The following is a 15,295-nucleotide window of genomic DNA, read 5'->3' as shown; positions in this document are numbered from 1 at the left end:
AGCTGTAGGTCGTAATTATCTAAATGAAAATAAAATGCTTTCAACAATTTAGTTTACATGCAGTGACTCTAGGATATATATTTTATTTTTTTTCTTAAATAACTGACGAAAGATTGTGGACTTTTCCCCGATATTCAAAATTCATTTTTTCAGGATGTTCAGCAGTACTGAGTGAGCATTTTTTTCTTTTTGATCCTAAAATAAAATTCTAAAAAGAAACCAGACAATCCTCAGATAGGATATGATATAATTTAGGGAAATGCATTAGAATTAAAACAATAAAATGCTTCATACTTGTTGAGCCAGATGACAGCATTCAGGTCCAGGTGGTTTGTGGGTTCATCCAGCATCAGAAGTGTGGGTTCCATGAACAGAGCTCTGAGGTAACAGAAGGTAAGAGTCAGCGAAAAACATTGGTATTGTTCCATCCATGAAGTTTGTGATGGTGTACAGTACCTGGCAAGGGAGACTCTCATTCTCCAGCCTCCGGAGAACCTCTTGGTGGGTCTGTTCTGCATCTCAGGGGTAAATGACAGACCAGCCAGAATCCGTCTTGCTTTGGCCTCAGCTGCTGCTGCTCCTATCACTCTCAGCTCTTCATAGACCTGTCGAAGAGAGACGAGAAATCACATGATCAGACACAGCAGAATAAAGTTCGTGTTTTGGAGGTCAAACTCAAAGTAAGAGCATCTGAAATGTCACAAATAATCTTCTATTGCACAGGAAAACTAGATCTCAGCAGATGCAGCGCTGTGAGACCCTGCTTCCCTGAACCATCTGGAATGATGAAACAATGAGTAAGAGATTAATTATATTATATACAACTTAATTACATCCACCATGGAGGTAATGTCGCTCCTGTTTGTTTGTTTGTTGGTTGCTTGGCTGGTTTGTTGGCATATTTGGGTAAATGGTAGATAGACTGTATTTATAGATCTTTTCTAGTCTTATTGGCCACTCAAAGCACTTTACAGGACAAGTCACATTCACCCATTCACACACATTCATATAACGCTGCACTTCCCGCGCGTTTTCTGTCACATTCATACACATTGATACACTGCCAAAGAGTCCCGATGAGAGGCAACGACTCTACATACTCGATTTTCACGAAACTGTAGGTTTCGTGAAAAGCGCTCTGTTAATCCAATGTATTATTATTATTATTACCTCAGCTTGCTTGAATTCAAGAGGACTGTTGGCCTTTGGCAGTGGTATGCACTAGGGGGTGTGCGATATGTATCTTTGTATTTTTATTTTTTTCAATTTAAAATTAAGATAAATAAAAACATTAAGGAACAGCCTGGATGCTTGCAGACATTTTTTTTTAAATGCATTGCAGAGCTTTATAATTGACAAGCATATACATTGGATGGATTTTTTTTAAATTATGTACTTGAAGTGTGCACTGTGCCACTGTATTATCTAGGAAAGTACAATAAAGGCAGATACTGAATATTAAATGACTTGAATCGGGGGCAAAAAACTTGATCGGGAAATCCCTAATCTTCATTGTTGTTTTAACAGTGCCGGCTGACATTATCAAGTATGTCACTCACTTTGCAATAACTGATCAAAAACGAGAGAGTGCGGTGCAGGTTGCAGACTATTTAATGAAAATAAATGCCATTAAGTGCCTCAAGTTTAAACGAGAAGTCTCGGTGAGTCTTTTACCAAGCTGTTTGGGAAAGTAAGGGGTTGTTAGTCTGGACGCCAAGCAGGAAAAAAACAACACAAGCATATTAGTCGAAAATGAGTGAAGAAAAAGCGGCAGTAGTTCAAATACAGAAATCATTAGATTTAATCCCAAGTCAAGATCAACTTCACTGGCGTGACGGTGTCTTGGATTTGAAAGACTGATGCAAGCTTTGTCAGAAACAGGTTGCAGTTCCACGAACACCAAGATGTGCGAACCAACCATCGCACAGAAAATCATTGACTCGTCTTTGTGTAGATACTTTGATGTACAATTGATTCACATTCACAGACTCAACCGGGTTTTATTTTGAATTATTTGTCCATCCACCATAAAGCATCTGTTGATCTACATGCACTTGTATTGTTTAAACAACTTGTATATGAAACAAACAAAACAACGGCTCAATACCCAAGCTTTGAGCTTTCCCCAGACTCCATATACCACCTGCTTGGCTAAGAAGCAACTACAACCAATATTGTACACACAAAAAGGTGTCTAAGATTATTAACACACACATTCATACATATTTACTGAACTTTTCTGTCATATTCATACACTCAGGCACTGTGATCAGTGACATCACATCAGTGATGCACTTAAATAAAAGACGATATTAAAGTTTATACCACACCATGTTGGCGGCGCACACACACGCACCTTTTCCAGCCTCTGAGCCACACTGTCCTCTCCCCTCTCCAAACGAGCCTGGAGCTGCTTCTCCTCCTGCAGAAGCTTCAGGCGGCGGGTGTCTGCTTTCAGCACCGCCTGCACAGCCGGCGTGTCATCAGCTACCACCTCTTACATAAACACAGTACACGACAGAGTCCATGGCAGTAACAGCATGGACAAACAAGAATGATAGAGGGCACATTGTGGTAGGTGACTTACCCTGTTCACACAGTAGCACATCAATGTTGGGGGGAATACTGAGAGCTCTGTTGGCTATGTGTTTCAGTAATGTGGTCTTTCCTTTGCTGAAAAAAAAGGAGCTCTTGAATGTACTTCAATTATTATTAATGCATAGATGAACATTAATCAAGCCAAAGTAACCTGGCTACTCGTCATAGCACAAATAAACCAGTGGCAGCATGGGCACAACTATTAGGATGCTATAGGAGAACAAGCATGATATATATCCATTGTTGGTGATATTAATACAGTTTAAGCAATGTTTTAGTCCTTAGGTCTTGGCGTGACAAAGGTCAAAGGACACGAATATAGATGAGTTCATGAGTGTAAAGGTTTGATTTTGATCTCACGGTAATTAGGTGGAGGTTATGTTTTTGTCCCTGTCCGTTTGTTTGTTTATTGGTTTGTTTGTTTGTTTGTCAGCAGGATTATGCAAAAACTACAGAAGAGATCATTTTTTCAAGGCATATTTATATGATCCAAATAAATTTGACTCTAGCAGATTTACATGTGGTTTCATAGGGAAACTGTTGGACATTGGAGGAGGAATGTTTACCGCTGAGTGTCATTCTAGTTTATAAAATGTTTTTGTTATCATACAGTATTCATCATGCTGTGCAATCCAAAAATATATACACTGAAATTCACCAGATTTATCATGATCAAGGTGTGATCCAAGAAACTAATTCCATCTGGTGACTTCTTAAACCAAACACAGCCAGTATGAAGAAAAAACAAAGATAGAAAGAAAGAAAAACAAAATATAAAATAAAGAAATAAATAAGATATATTTACCCATTTGGTCCAACCAAACCATATCTTCTTCCTGCTACAATCAGAAGGTCAGCATTGACGAAAAGCTCCTTGCCATGTGCAGATATGCTGAATCTCTCGAGCTGAAGTACACAAAGCAGATCTTCACTAACAGACTCCACACTGTTTATGTAGCACATGCAACTACTTAAAAGCACAAAAATTACTCAGAAATCTTCTACAAATAATTATAAAATGGGCAGTAAGAGCACTTTTTACAAAACTCATTGAGAAGATTATAATAATTATATAACCTTAATATCAGAGGCATTCTCCAGCATAGCCTGTCTGGAAGACATCTCCGCCTGGGAAATGGAGAAATCTCCCTCCAAGGCATTCTGAGCCCGAACACTGGCCACCTGACGCTCATACTCCATCTGCAACGATACAAACATGAACATCTGCAGAAGCAAAGGAAAGGAAGCAGCAGGATCACTCTGTTTGGCAAATATTAGGCCCATCACTAGCTTACTGTGAGACATAAGGGTGCTCGGCTCCAGAGTGCGACTAAAAATTGGTGGGGCTAACAGTGGGGCTAACATTAAGCTGGTGTGTCTGTGTTATGTTTTTTCCCCCACCAGCATACAGCAAAGAAGAATACCACGGTCTGAGCCAATCAGATGCAGAGAAGGGGCAGGCCTTTGACTCTGATTGGATTTGACACTTTTCGTCTTTTCTGAATGTTGGTGGGAAAAAGAAATCAGATAGTTAGGGATGGGTATTAAACGGCCCATATGCTCCGACGGTTCTGCTAACAGTACGGAGGAAATTAATGTCTTTGATGTCTGTAATGTTTGTCTTTGATTCATTTTCACTATTTCCAATCCTTAGGAGGGATCTGTGTCTGTGTCGGTCGAAGCCTGTCCTGTGGAGGGGGCGGGGCCAGCTCTCACTGTCTGTCTCACACAGAGAGTGAACCTGTCAAAAGTCTGGTTGTACTTCACCAAAATCGATGGAAACAACACTCGTTGCCACAAGTGTAACAAATGTTTTGCAAGTAAAGGTGTTAAGACAAGCGATCTGCTAGTCCCAGTCAGGACTGTTCAAGATGGCGCTGCGTATGGCTGCCTCAGTGTGTTACCTTGCAGCAGTTTGTCTTGTTTTGTTTGTTAATTCGGTAATTCTGTGTATATATGTTGACTGCTAAATGCACCTTAATAACACCAAAAATAATTCCTTGTATGTAAGCTGTTACTTACCTGGCAATAAAACTGATTCTGATTCAGAGACAACAGCTGCAGCTAGTGGGAGGAGACTGAGGAGAGGGTGAATGAGTTCCACCTCACTGTAACCCACTTCATAGTGAAAGACCTACAACCCTTTACAACAGTAGAGTCCAAGAGCTTTAGGTAACAGTCAGTCTGTATATATTGAGTTTTCACTTTTTTCTTTGACAGGGCGTTATTTTGGTCTCATTACTCATCACACAACATTATGTACTTTATAGTAGTTTCTTTTTTCAAAATAGAGCTGTTCAATATTCAACAATGTCAAGAGTACTGCAACTGTTGCCATTTCACACGTCGCCCCTGTTGGGTTCGAGCTGGCCCTTGTTGGAATTCAGAGAGTTATAATATTTTTGATGGTTCTTTGTATCGGTCTGTCGTGAGCGGTGGTGTTGATGTTGTGATTATGATGACTTGTACCCTGGCAATTGCCTGTACCGCTCACCAGGGGGCAGACATCCCCCTCTGGGTCGCCAATTCCCCGGTGTCATGGCGACCAGGAGATCTGGCCTGTTTTACCTGGTTCTCTACCTGGCACCAGGGAAAAAGGAATCAGTAGCGGGCAGGACTGTATTTATCCTTATGTTTGTTAATTTTATTATTTAAGAGGCATCTTTTTTTGAGTGTTATTTCATGTATTAGGAATTGAATGAATTGTTCTTATTTATTTATTTTAACGATGTATTTGGTCACTGTTTAAATTTACAAAATTGTTGAAATTTTAATAGCTTTGTTAATTTGATTAACTGAGTGGTAATGTGTGTTTTTATTGTCTTTGTAGTTTCACGGTGCCTTCATTGGTGGCTGACAGAAAAAGGAACATTAAGCATCCGTTTGGACTCAACTTTCGTGATTACAGAGTCAGAAAATTTAACACTGCTTATAATACAGCGAAAGAAGAGCTGAACCCTCTACTAAATTTAGGTCCCAAATCATCCTCATGAGAAAGCACCTTTATTCCTATTTACAGTTTTCCATGATTAAGAAATTACCAATGTATATGGGAACTGTCAAGAAAAGGATAATTATTGCGGTGGCAAAAGGCACAGTGAAAATTTTTGGGTGCACCTAAATTGTGCTGGTTCACCTAAATGAAAAGGTTAGGCACCAGTGCAACCACAAAAGCTTGTCTGGAGCCCTGGGGTAGATTTAGACTTTGTCACGATTCATATATAGAAATGTTTCTAACTTGCTAAAATGTCAGTTGGACAACAACTGTTGATAGGAAATACACCTTGAATTGAACCAAGGTTTTGAAGAATCATTAGAACCCTATTTATTACAGAAAACACAAATAACCAGTCCCATTTAAGAAAGACTTCCAATTACAGGCTTAGCAGCACTGCTAATTTCGGACATGCATAATATGTTCAGTGCAGCTTTATGCACCATAGTGATTTACCTGTTTCTTTTTCTTCTTTTTCTCCTTTTTACTAAGGTTAGCATATGGGTCGTCCCCCTCCTGCTTGGCCTGTTCTGCGATGACATCCTCAGCACTCTTGATGGTTAGAGGCAGAGATGAGTTAACACACTGATCCATAGCAGAGAAGGAAAATAGAGAGTTGTGTAGAGGACAAACATACCATCATCATGTCACCTCTGTCACTATCCTCCTCCTCCTCTTCCTCTTCACGCTCACTGGGTGATTGCTCAGCATCTTTTCTTTTCTAGATAGACAGTTAAATCAAATCATGGTTACCTGGAAAATGCTGAAAATTAGATTAAAAGAGAAAGCATAACCCAAAGCAGTGCATGTTACTTGCATTTTGTTGTTCTTTCTTCCCCTTGTTTGGCTTCTCATCCTTATCATTTTGTGGTGACTAGAGGAAGGGATTTTAAAATGTTTTTAAAATTCATCTTAACCCAGTTATAAACCCACATATAAATAATGTAGGCCATAAAAATTTATCCGATGCACAGATAACACATTTTATTCTGTGGAAATACTTCATGACGTGCTGTCTTGTAATCGCAGGCTTCCAGTCGGTGTGCTGTTCACACTAGGCAGTAGTGGATTTAGGCATAGTTGATGTGGGCTGCTGCACGGAGTGCTCGCAAATTTTTTTCCCCCACTACGGTGACAAACTCCTTTCACTTCTTCAACAGCGGCACATAACACACAGAAACTTCTCCTTTGCCTTAAGACAACAGCATTTATTAACAGACGGACTGCAACCTGAACTGCAAAGTCACTACAGCAGCCATCTCTGTTTCTCCAGACCTCGCTGCACACTCTTGATGAAAGAGAGCGGTGTGTGTGTGTGTGTGTGTGTGTGTGTGTGTGTGTGTGTGTGTGTGTGTGTGTGTGTGTGTGTGTGTGTGTGTGTGTGTGTGTGTGTGTGTGTGTGTGTGTGTGTTCAATATATTACAGGATAGTCTTATGTTGACAGGTCAGAAACAGGTAGTAGTTTGAGCGGACGCTCTCTGTGTTGTGCGGAGAGAGAGATAACTTTACAGGTTAATATGTGGTTCCTCATTAAAGTCAGCTCAAGGTTACGCGCATCCTCTGTTGCAGTGAAATGCACAACATGACAGAAAAAGCCCTGCATATAGTCTGCGTGATGATTTTTTTCAGCAACACGGAAAAGGCAGAGAATATGGGTGAAGAGTGTTGTGCTACAGTCCCCCCCAACCCGGGTTTCCCAGTTGACACACTCACTGTTACATCACAGCTCACGCTGCAGGAGATAGGTTCCCCGCTCTTCACTCATATTCTCTGCCCTTTCCGTGTTTCTGATAAAATATCATCGAGAAGACTATATGCAGGTCTTTTTTCTGTCATGTTGAGCGCTTTCACTGCAACAGATGATGAGCACCTCGAGCTGACTAATGCAGGGGGCGGAGCCTCTTGACTGACAGCTCTCAGGGAGCATGGAGTTGGCAGGTTGGATTTTCACGTAGGTAGGAGACTGTTGGCAAGGCGAGAGACAGTGGCTGCATCGGCAGTGTGATATCTTGATATCAATGATCAGCACCCAGGCATTTCCACTTCGAGTGACGTTTTTCAGGGAGCTGGCAGAACATCATAACATGCCCAACGTGGGGGTAAAGCCTCTCATGCCTCCGGCCATATACGCTCCATCTGCACCTGCCTATACGTAATTCCCTTGAGTATACTCCTAGAGCCCTCTACCAGCCTGGGACTGTAACAACATAACTAGTCCCTTCATGACAGGCAGGACGAGAGTCAACGAACGGTCATATTCGCTATTCATACATCTTCAAGTAGGCTGTAGCTGTCAAAAATTGCTTGTGAGCTATGTTTTGTTGGCTACCTATAAAACCTATCAATCTTTTTGCTGACTCAAAAAAAAAAGGTCTTGCTGACGGCCTTTTATTGTGGCCAGCCTAAGGCACACCTGTGCAATAATCATGCTGTCTAATCAGCATCTTGATATGCCACACCTGTGAGGTGGATGGATTATCTCGGCAAATGAGTGCTCACTAACAAAGATTTAGACAGATTTGTGAACAATATTTGAGAGAAATAAGCCTTTTGTGTACATAGAAAAAGTCTTAGATCTTTGAGTTCATCTCATGAAAAATGGGGGCAAAAACAAAAGCGTTGCGTTTATAATATTGTTCAGTGTATATGCGGGTGTGAAATCACATACATCGCTCGTGAGTCATTTTTTTGTGCGCTGTATTAATGACCCAATTCTAACTCCATACGGCTGCATCCCTGGAGCTCTGTGCCAAGGCTGCATGGGGCGAGGTGCCGGTGCGGAGCTCCAGGGCCGACAGTGTGGAGCCGAGTCCGCAGGCTGCGGAACTCTCTGCCGGGGGTGCGTGATGGGCGAGGTGTCCGCAGTGTGGTGCAGTCATTAATACGGGCATGTCTGCTGATAAACCACGTTGATCAATTTGATCTGCTAAGGATAGCATGCTATCTCGGAGCCCACTGGTATCTTCAATTATGTCCCTCCTTGTCCTTCCACTCAAGCCCCTCCTCTCCATGCCAAAACAGTGACAGAGTTGAAACTGAAAACCAGTGATATCATAAAAAAAAAAAACTGTCATTGAAAAAAGACAGACCTCAAGAAAAAATTTAAATATTGAAATTGGAAAAAGCCTTCATAATGCATACAAATATAAAAATGTAATAAAATAGTATGATTGTGAGATAACATTTTTTAATGTTTGTTTTTATTTTTCAGTTGAACGTTTTTCATTGCCAAAACTTGTTGTTTACTGTCAATGTTCTAGCTCCATAGGAAGACAGCAGGAGTGCTGCTGTCAGAGGAGAATGAAGGAAGCGGTTAGGAAACCGAGGTAAACAGAAAACACAAGGCAAAGACAATGGCACATGAAGTTAAACTTCACCGGGATAAAAACTCCAGATGTAGAGCAGCCGCTCTACATTGGCTTCTCCGCCACCGTGTTTGTCTCCGGTCGCTATTGCACAACCATGGGAGGACGGTTTAATATCACGTTTCATTTTACAACTTTGATGTGGTATCATGTGTTTTATTTAGGCTATTTCGATGTAATTTTGTTGGACGGAGTTTTCATTTTAAGTTAAATGTAGCTAACCACAACCGCCAGAAAAAGAAATGCGTAAACTAATGCGTAAATTACATTCATTTAGAAGACGCTTTTGTCCAAAGTGACTTACAATAAGTGCATTCATCCATGAAGATATTACCCAAAAGTGCAGAATCTATAGAAAAAAACATTTGTCAAATAGGCAAAAACAGCTTCATCGGTTCTAGTTTTGGGGATTTCTTTTACATTTATGTATTTATGGTAACAAGATTAAAGCATATTGGACATGGCACATACTGTGCAAAGGATACATTGTGCACACTATGGCATGCAGGGCAGACAGTACAGATGGGGTATGAAAACATAAGACATCGATATATATTGGCTCCTGAAAATTTAATTTGACTCCTAAAATGCTTTGGGTTTAGGAGCCAATGGCTCCTAGATAAAAACATTTGTCTGGAGCCCTGAACCAGCAATGATTGGTTTGCCAGAGCTAAAGGGGGAACAATTGTAGCAACAGATATTAAGAAGGGTAGAGTAAAACAGAGTATGGTGAAGACAATGGGGGGAAAAACCTAGGAACCTTCCAAGAAAAGTTGCTGACTCTCCAGATAAAAAGAAAACAGCGATTATGACTCATGGTTGTGTAATTAATCATACTGCCAGAAGGGGGAGACAAAAGATAAGCACTGAAGGTTTAATTACATGCCTGGAATTAATGTTGATTAATACATTATTAATACAACATTAACACACATCTTGAATACCATATTTTCACATTTACCATTTGCATATTTTAAGCAATAAGGTTGGCATATCCTAAAAATTAAATGCAATGGTTGATAAAAAAAAATGTTTGTTACCTGACTTATCATACTATCCATTAACACAAAGGAGACATAAATGCAGACCCTGACTGCATTGGCCATTTAAGGTCATCAACAAAACTGATGACCCACAATTAAAGTTTTTACTTTGAACCTAATCCATCCATGCTTCTGTAAGCAAGAGAGAACATAATGTAGACATGAGATGTGGACAGTAAAATGTTTGTTTTACGGCAAAAAAATCTTTCATAGCGCAGTGTCAAAACTACAAGCTAACTACAGCACATGATGAATACTATTCCAATAAAATAATAATTACCCGAATACATTAATGAAATGTGTTTGTGTCCAAACTGTGTATCAGAGTATCATTGTAATTACAGTCCCATGCCTACTGCTTCAACTTGTGAAGAAGGCCAAATCTTAGAGCTCTGCAATTCTAGAGTTCTAGTTGCCAACCCTGATTGGACAATCGCTGTTCAGGGAAAGGGTTTACCTAACAGCTTATTCAGAGTTAGAATCCAGTTAAATCCATACAATGTATGCTCATCTTAGCTCACGTTTTTAGACAGACTTGGATCTTTACCAGCACCCACCTCAGATTTGGCTTCTGTCTTCCTTATAGTTTTCTCTTCAGCATTGTCCTTCACCGCCTCGTCGTCCTCATCAGATATAGCCTGATGATTTGATAAACACATCATTGTGAACTAAATTGGTTATAAATTTGAAACATCTAGAGATATTCAGTTGTTAAAATGTAACGCAGAGAAGGCATTTGAAAAAGACAAACCAACAGGGCCACAGGGTACATGATAACCAGCCAAATCAGTATTTGAATTCTGTCAGTTTTCTTTTTATTTCCATGAAAATATTAAATATCCCATGAAGTAAGAAATAGAAATCCAATATTGTTAATTATACATTGATATTATTATAACATTAGTTATTTTCAGACAAAAATATTTATTTCCTAGATAGTTAAGCGACCTGGATAATGGATAGGGGGGCGCTGGCCCAAAAAAGGTTGAGAATCACTGCTCTTAAGTTAGCGTTAGCCATAGCTGTATCCCTGAGGAAGACCGCACCACATCAAACATGGTGCATTCCTTCTAATTCACCCAGCGTTTAAGTAAATGCTTGGAAATATTGGAGATGCTCCCTCCCTTGCACAAAATATCTTTAACTGTGTCTAAACTTTGAACGTTTGTTGTGGCCAGACATGGTCCAGAATATAAATAGAAGTTGCTCGTATTCTCACATGCGTAGTTGACATACTGCGCAATGATGACGTGACATCAGGTCCGTATAGCAGATCCTAGATGATAAGTACAACTTTTATGGACTATTTAATGCTCACTGCATGACTGAAGTATGAAGGAACGGCTAAGCAGAACAAAATGCAGGTGTCTTATTGAAACCGCAAACTTGGAAAATTGGAACCGGTTTTGACCCAGAACCGATTCTTGCTTCCCAACCCTAGACATGGGTGTGCATATGGACATTTTGTATGATTTTCTGTCTTATGCATTTACACTATTAGGAGAAAGGGAGGCCTAGCGTTTTTCCTTAATTTAGTTGGTTCATCTACAGTAACTCCAAAATGAATACACAACACATTCCCATCGCACATATGTATTCTTGAACCCGGAGTTTATTAACATAGAAAAAGCTGCAATCTCTGGCTTTTTAGTAAATGTATTCATCCCTCATTGCACTGGAAAAAAATAAATAAAGAGATATATATATAAAATACAAATTCAACGGACAGTTGTGGTGAATTGGGAGCTGAGCTGTAAGGCAAAGCTTTCAATTCACCAGTCGATCTACATTCCGACCCTCACCTATGGTCATGAACTCTGGTTATTGACTGAAAGAACAAGATCGCGAAAACAAGCGGCCGAAATAAGCTTCCTTCGTAGATTGGCTGGGCTCAGCCTTAGAGATAAGGAAAGGAATTAGGACGTTCGGAGGGAGCTCGGAGTAGAACCGCTGCTCCTTTGCGTTGCAAGGGGTCAGTTGATGTGGTTCATTTGTTCCGTCATAGACTCAAACCGAAAATATATTTACACTTATCATGGCAAAATAAAAGACTGTCAGTTTTCTTAGAGAAAACTGCGTGTGCATTCATTAAAACCAAGAGATCATGTGGCTGGAATAGAGTTACAGCCACTTGAAGTTAGGTTGAAGCACAGAGCAAAGCGTAGGAGAAGCAGCTGGCAGCAGCTCACGCATTAAATGTTGCGCTACTGCAGCCGTGCACATCAGTCCGTCAGGAGTGAGAGCGAGATAAAAGAGAAGATGACGACACAAAATGTTAACTCGAGCGACAGCGTTACCGAAGAAGACATCTCAACGGACACAGCCCAAGGCTCTTAAGACGAGTACATTGTTTAAACGAAGCCTCAGAGGAATTTGGTGGTGTGGAGATATTTGGGCTATTTAAAGTCCGACAACAGCAAAGTAGTAGCATCACATGCACTGCAAACAAGTGTGACATACAGTGCATCCGGAAAGTATTCACAGCGCTTCACTTTTTCCACATTTTGTTATGTTACAGCCTTATTCCAAAATGGATTAATTTTTTTTTCCTCAAAATTTTACACAAAATTCCCCCATAATTACAAATTGAAAAAAGTTTGTTTGAAATTTATTAAAAATAAAGAACGAAAATATAAAATGTACGTAAGTATTCACAGCCTTTGCCATGACACTCAAAACTGAGTTCAGGTGCATCCTGTTTCCACTGATCATCCTTGAGATGTTTCTATAACTTGATTGGAGTCTGTCGTGGAATTTTGTCTATCCTCCCCTGAGAAACTGTTAAGACGAGTCTTCTCAAGCACCAAGCAAGGTCAATCTGTCTGTGGCAAGCCACAACAATCATCGAGCAGCTGAAGTCTCTCTCAAGGGAGATGACGACATTACCCTAAACTAATTACACTACAGAGACCGGGAACAGGCAGATTGTCTTGGGGCGCCATACACTGATCACCTAGTTGATCTGTGTGAACGAACCAGAAATCTCCTTGATAAATATTGAGCTCTTATAATAAATACTTCTGCTTAAGACATCCAGGGTTTTCCCCATCCAACCTGATGGAGCTTGAGAGGTCATGCAAAGAAGAAATAGGTGTGCCAAGCTTGTAGCATCATACTCAATAAGACTTGAGGCTGTAATTGGTGCCAAAGGTGCTTCAACAAAGTATTGAGCAAAGGCTGTGAATACTTATGTACATGTTATATTTTCGTTCGTTATTTTTAATAAATTTGCAAAAATTTCAAACAAACTTTTTTCACTTCACTGTCATAATGGGGTATTGTGTGTAGAATTTTGAGGAAAAAATTATTTTAATCCATTTTGGAATAAGAAAATGTGGAAAAGTGAAGCACTGTGAATGCTTTCTGGATGCACTGTATACTATTGTACTGGTGTTGCTGTTATTTTTTTAATATATATTTTTTTCATTTGTCTTTTTCTGACATAAGATGCTCACTTGTTTTGTTTCGCTCATTTGTTTGGATAGCCTGCCCTGGATGGTTAGAAAAATTGTGATTCAGATGATGGAGCATTAATTCTATTCCAAAAGATTGGCATATGATCTTTTGGCCAGATCACCAACCGCTAATTTGATTATAGCTAATGCAGGCTTTTGTGGCATAATTTCATATTGTCTTCATGGGGGCAGCGTGTTGAGTGCGGAAGATAACTTTGTTTTTTTAAAACAGGAAACAAATGCAGTCAAACTTCTGAAATCAGCATAATTTCAGCTCTGTGATGTATGACATTAAGAGATGAGAGCAGTGAACACTTATTTTGTGGTAATTTTAAGCCAAATGAAATACAGTACTGTACCTTTTTTTCTGGTTCATCTTCGTCCATATCAGCATCCTCATCACTCTGGCCCTGGCTGAGAGCAGCAAAGATGTTTCCACCCTGAAAGACATGAGAGATGCTTTACACAGCCAACATGTAAAGGATAAAGGTGAAGCACAGTGTTCCAATGTTGACTAATACAAACCTTTTTCCTCTTGTTTTCTTTACTGGTGGCACTAACTGTGGAGAGAGAAGGGAAAGCATTGAAAAAATTAAATAAAATTCAACAGATGTAAATGGTAAATGTACGCTGATCAACCATTACATTATGACCACTGACAGGTGAAGGGAATAACACTGAACATCTCTTTATAATGGCAACTGTCATATATTAGGCAGCAAGTGAAAACGTAGTCCTCGAAATTGGAAGCAGGCACAATGAGAAAGCGTAAGGATCTGCGCGACTTTGACAAGGGCCAAATTGTTCTGGCATGACGACTGGGTGAGAGACTCTCTTAAACTGCAGTACTTGTTGGGTGTTCCTGGTCTGGGGTAGGACCACAATGTGGTAGGTCATGGTCACCGAAGACTCATTGATGTGCATAGGGAGCAAAGAATAGTCAGTGTTGTCCGATCCCACAGAAGAGCTACTGTAGCACAAATTGCTGAAAAAGTTAACGCTGGTGTTAATAGAAAGGTGACAGTAGGCCTGTCACGATAACTACTTTGTCAGATGATATATTAGGCCACAATTATTGTGATAAACAATACTGTGATTTTTTTGCAACTGAATCATTTGAGCTTTTATTAAAGGCCTATTGGTCGTTGCGTGTGAATCAGTGCACTCTTCTACACGATTTGTGTCACTACCAGTTTCCTCCTTTTTTCAGCAGCTGCTTCATCAAAGCAGCAATAGGGGCAAAATGTGAACTGAAGTCCTGCATGTTAATGATCTTTACTTGAGGTGCTTGTACTAGTGATCAGGCTGACACAGTAACACTCCTGCAGGACATCAAACATCTGTTTGTACAGATTTGACGTGCGTCCCGACCTGCAGCTAATAAATGACCCGCATTTGCCGCATCTTTGCTTGTCGTCGTAAGACTTTTGCCTGTTCATGGTGTGTTTCACTCTGTTGGTCTGATGTTAGCATGCATGCTAAGCACTAGCTCATTTCAAAACACAGGTGCCAGTACATTGATACGTGACGTAGACATTCAGGTCCTGGCAGATGAATTAAAACCTCATGGCAGGTTGTCACGTCCTTACAGATAACTGATAAGCAGAACCGAAATTCAACTTTATCTCACGGGTACCCGGTAAAGACCTTGACCCGTCCTCACTTTTTCTATTACATTATGTGGATGGGTGCGTTACTGTCTCTGACTTGGGGAGGAGATGGCACCCGGATGCACTATGTGAAGAGGGCAAGCCTGCGGAGGTAGTGTGATGCCTTGGGCAATGTTCTGCTGAAAAAACTTTGGCCCTGCCATTCATGTGGATGTTACTTTGCAGACCA

At 40.3% G+C, this 15,295-nt stretch overlaps 1 protein-coding gene and 1 long non-coding RNA gene across 6 annotated transcripts in view; one reads left to right on the top strand and one right to left on the bottom strand.

Moving 5' to 3' along the window:
- abcf1 (ATP-binding cassette, sub-family F (GCN20), member 1) overlaps nt 1-15,295 on the bottom strand; it is a 31,186-nt gene that overhangs the window by 10,579 nt on the left and 5,312 nt on the right. Inside the window, exons 5-16 of one of the 2 annotated variants that reach the window (XM_035633120.2) lie at nt 13,982-14,016; nt 13,816-13,896; nt 10,559-10,639; nt 6,411-6,467; nt 6,231-6,314; nt 6,050-6,145; nt 3,676-3,798; nt 3,404-3,504; nt 2,588-2,673; nt 2,357-2,496; nt 457-605; nt 295-378 (exon numbers count right to left, since the gene is read on the bottom strand). In XM_035633120.2, coding sequence (XP_035489013.1) covers nt 295-378; nt 457-605; nt 2,357-2,496; nt 2,588-2,673; nt 3,404-3,504; nt 3,676-3,798; nt 6,050-6,145; nt 6,231-6,314; nt 6,411-6,467; nt 10,559-10,639; nt 13,816-13,896; nt 13,982-14,016 — 1,117 coding nt within the window. The remainder of the gene's footprint in view (nt 1-294; nt 379-456; nt 606-2,356; nt 2,497-2,587; nt 2,674-3,403; nt 3,505-3,675; nt 3,799-6,049; nt 6,146-6,230; nt 6,315-6,410; nt 6,468-10,558; nt 10,640-13,815; nt 13,897-13,981; nt 14,017-15,295) is intronic. The other variant, XM_035633122.2, reaches the window with a different exon arrangement.
- Nucleotides 4,355-5,557, top strand: LOC118310313. Of its 4 annotated transcripts, XR_007030728.1 has the most exons (4): nt 4,355-4,493; nt 4,648-4,770; nt 5,096-5,217; nt 5,429-5,499. It is a non-coding gene; the product is annotated as an uncharacterized LOC118310313 (long non-coding RNA). The 4 variants fall into 4 exon arrangements; XR_007030729.1 differs by lacking the exon at nt 5,096-5,217 and having other exon boundaries at nt 5,429-5,557; XR_004793757.1 differs by lacking the exon at nt 5,429-5,499 and having other exon boundaries at nt 5,096-5,331.

This window comes from Scophthalmus maximus, chromosome 5 (assembly GCF_022379125.1).
Source record: "Scophthalmus maximus strain ysfricsl-2021 chromosome 5, ASM2237912v1, whole genome shotgun sequence".
Classification (NCBI taxonomy): domain Eukaryota; kingdom Metazoa; phylum Chordata; class Actinopteri; order Pleuronectiformes; family Scophthalmidae; genus Scophthalmus; species Scophthalmus maximus.
Note: the sequence above shows the minus strand (reverse complement) of the source record. Positions and strands in the feature narration are given on the sequence as shown.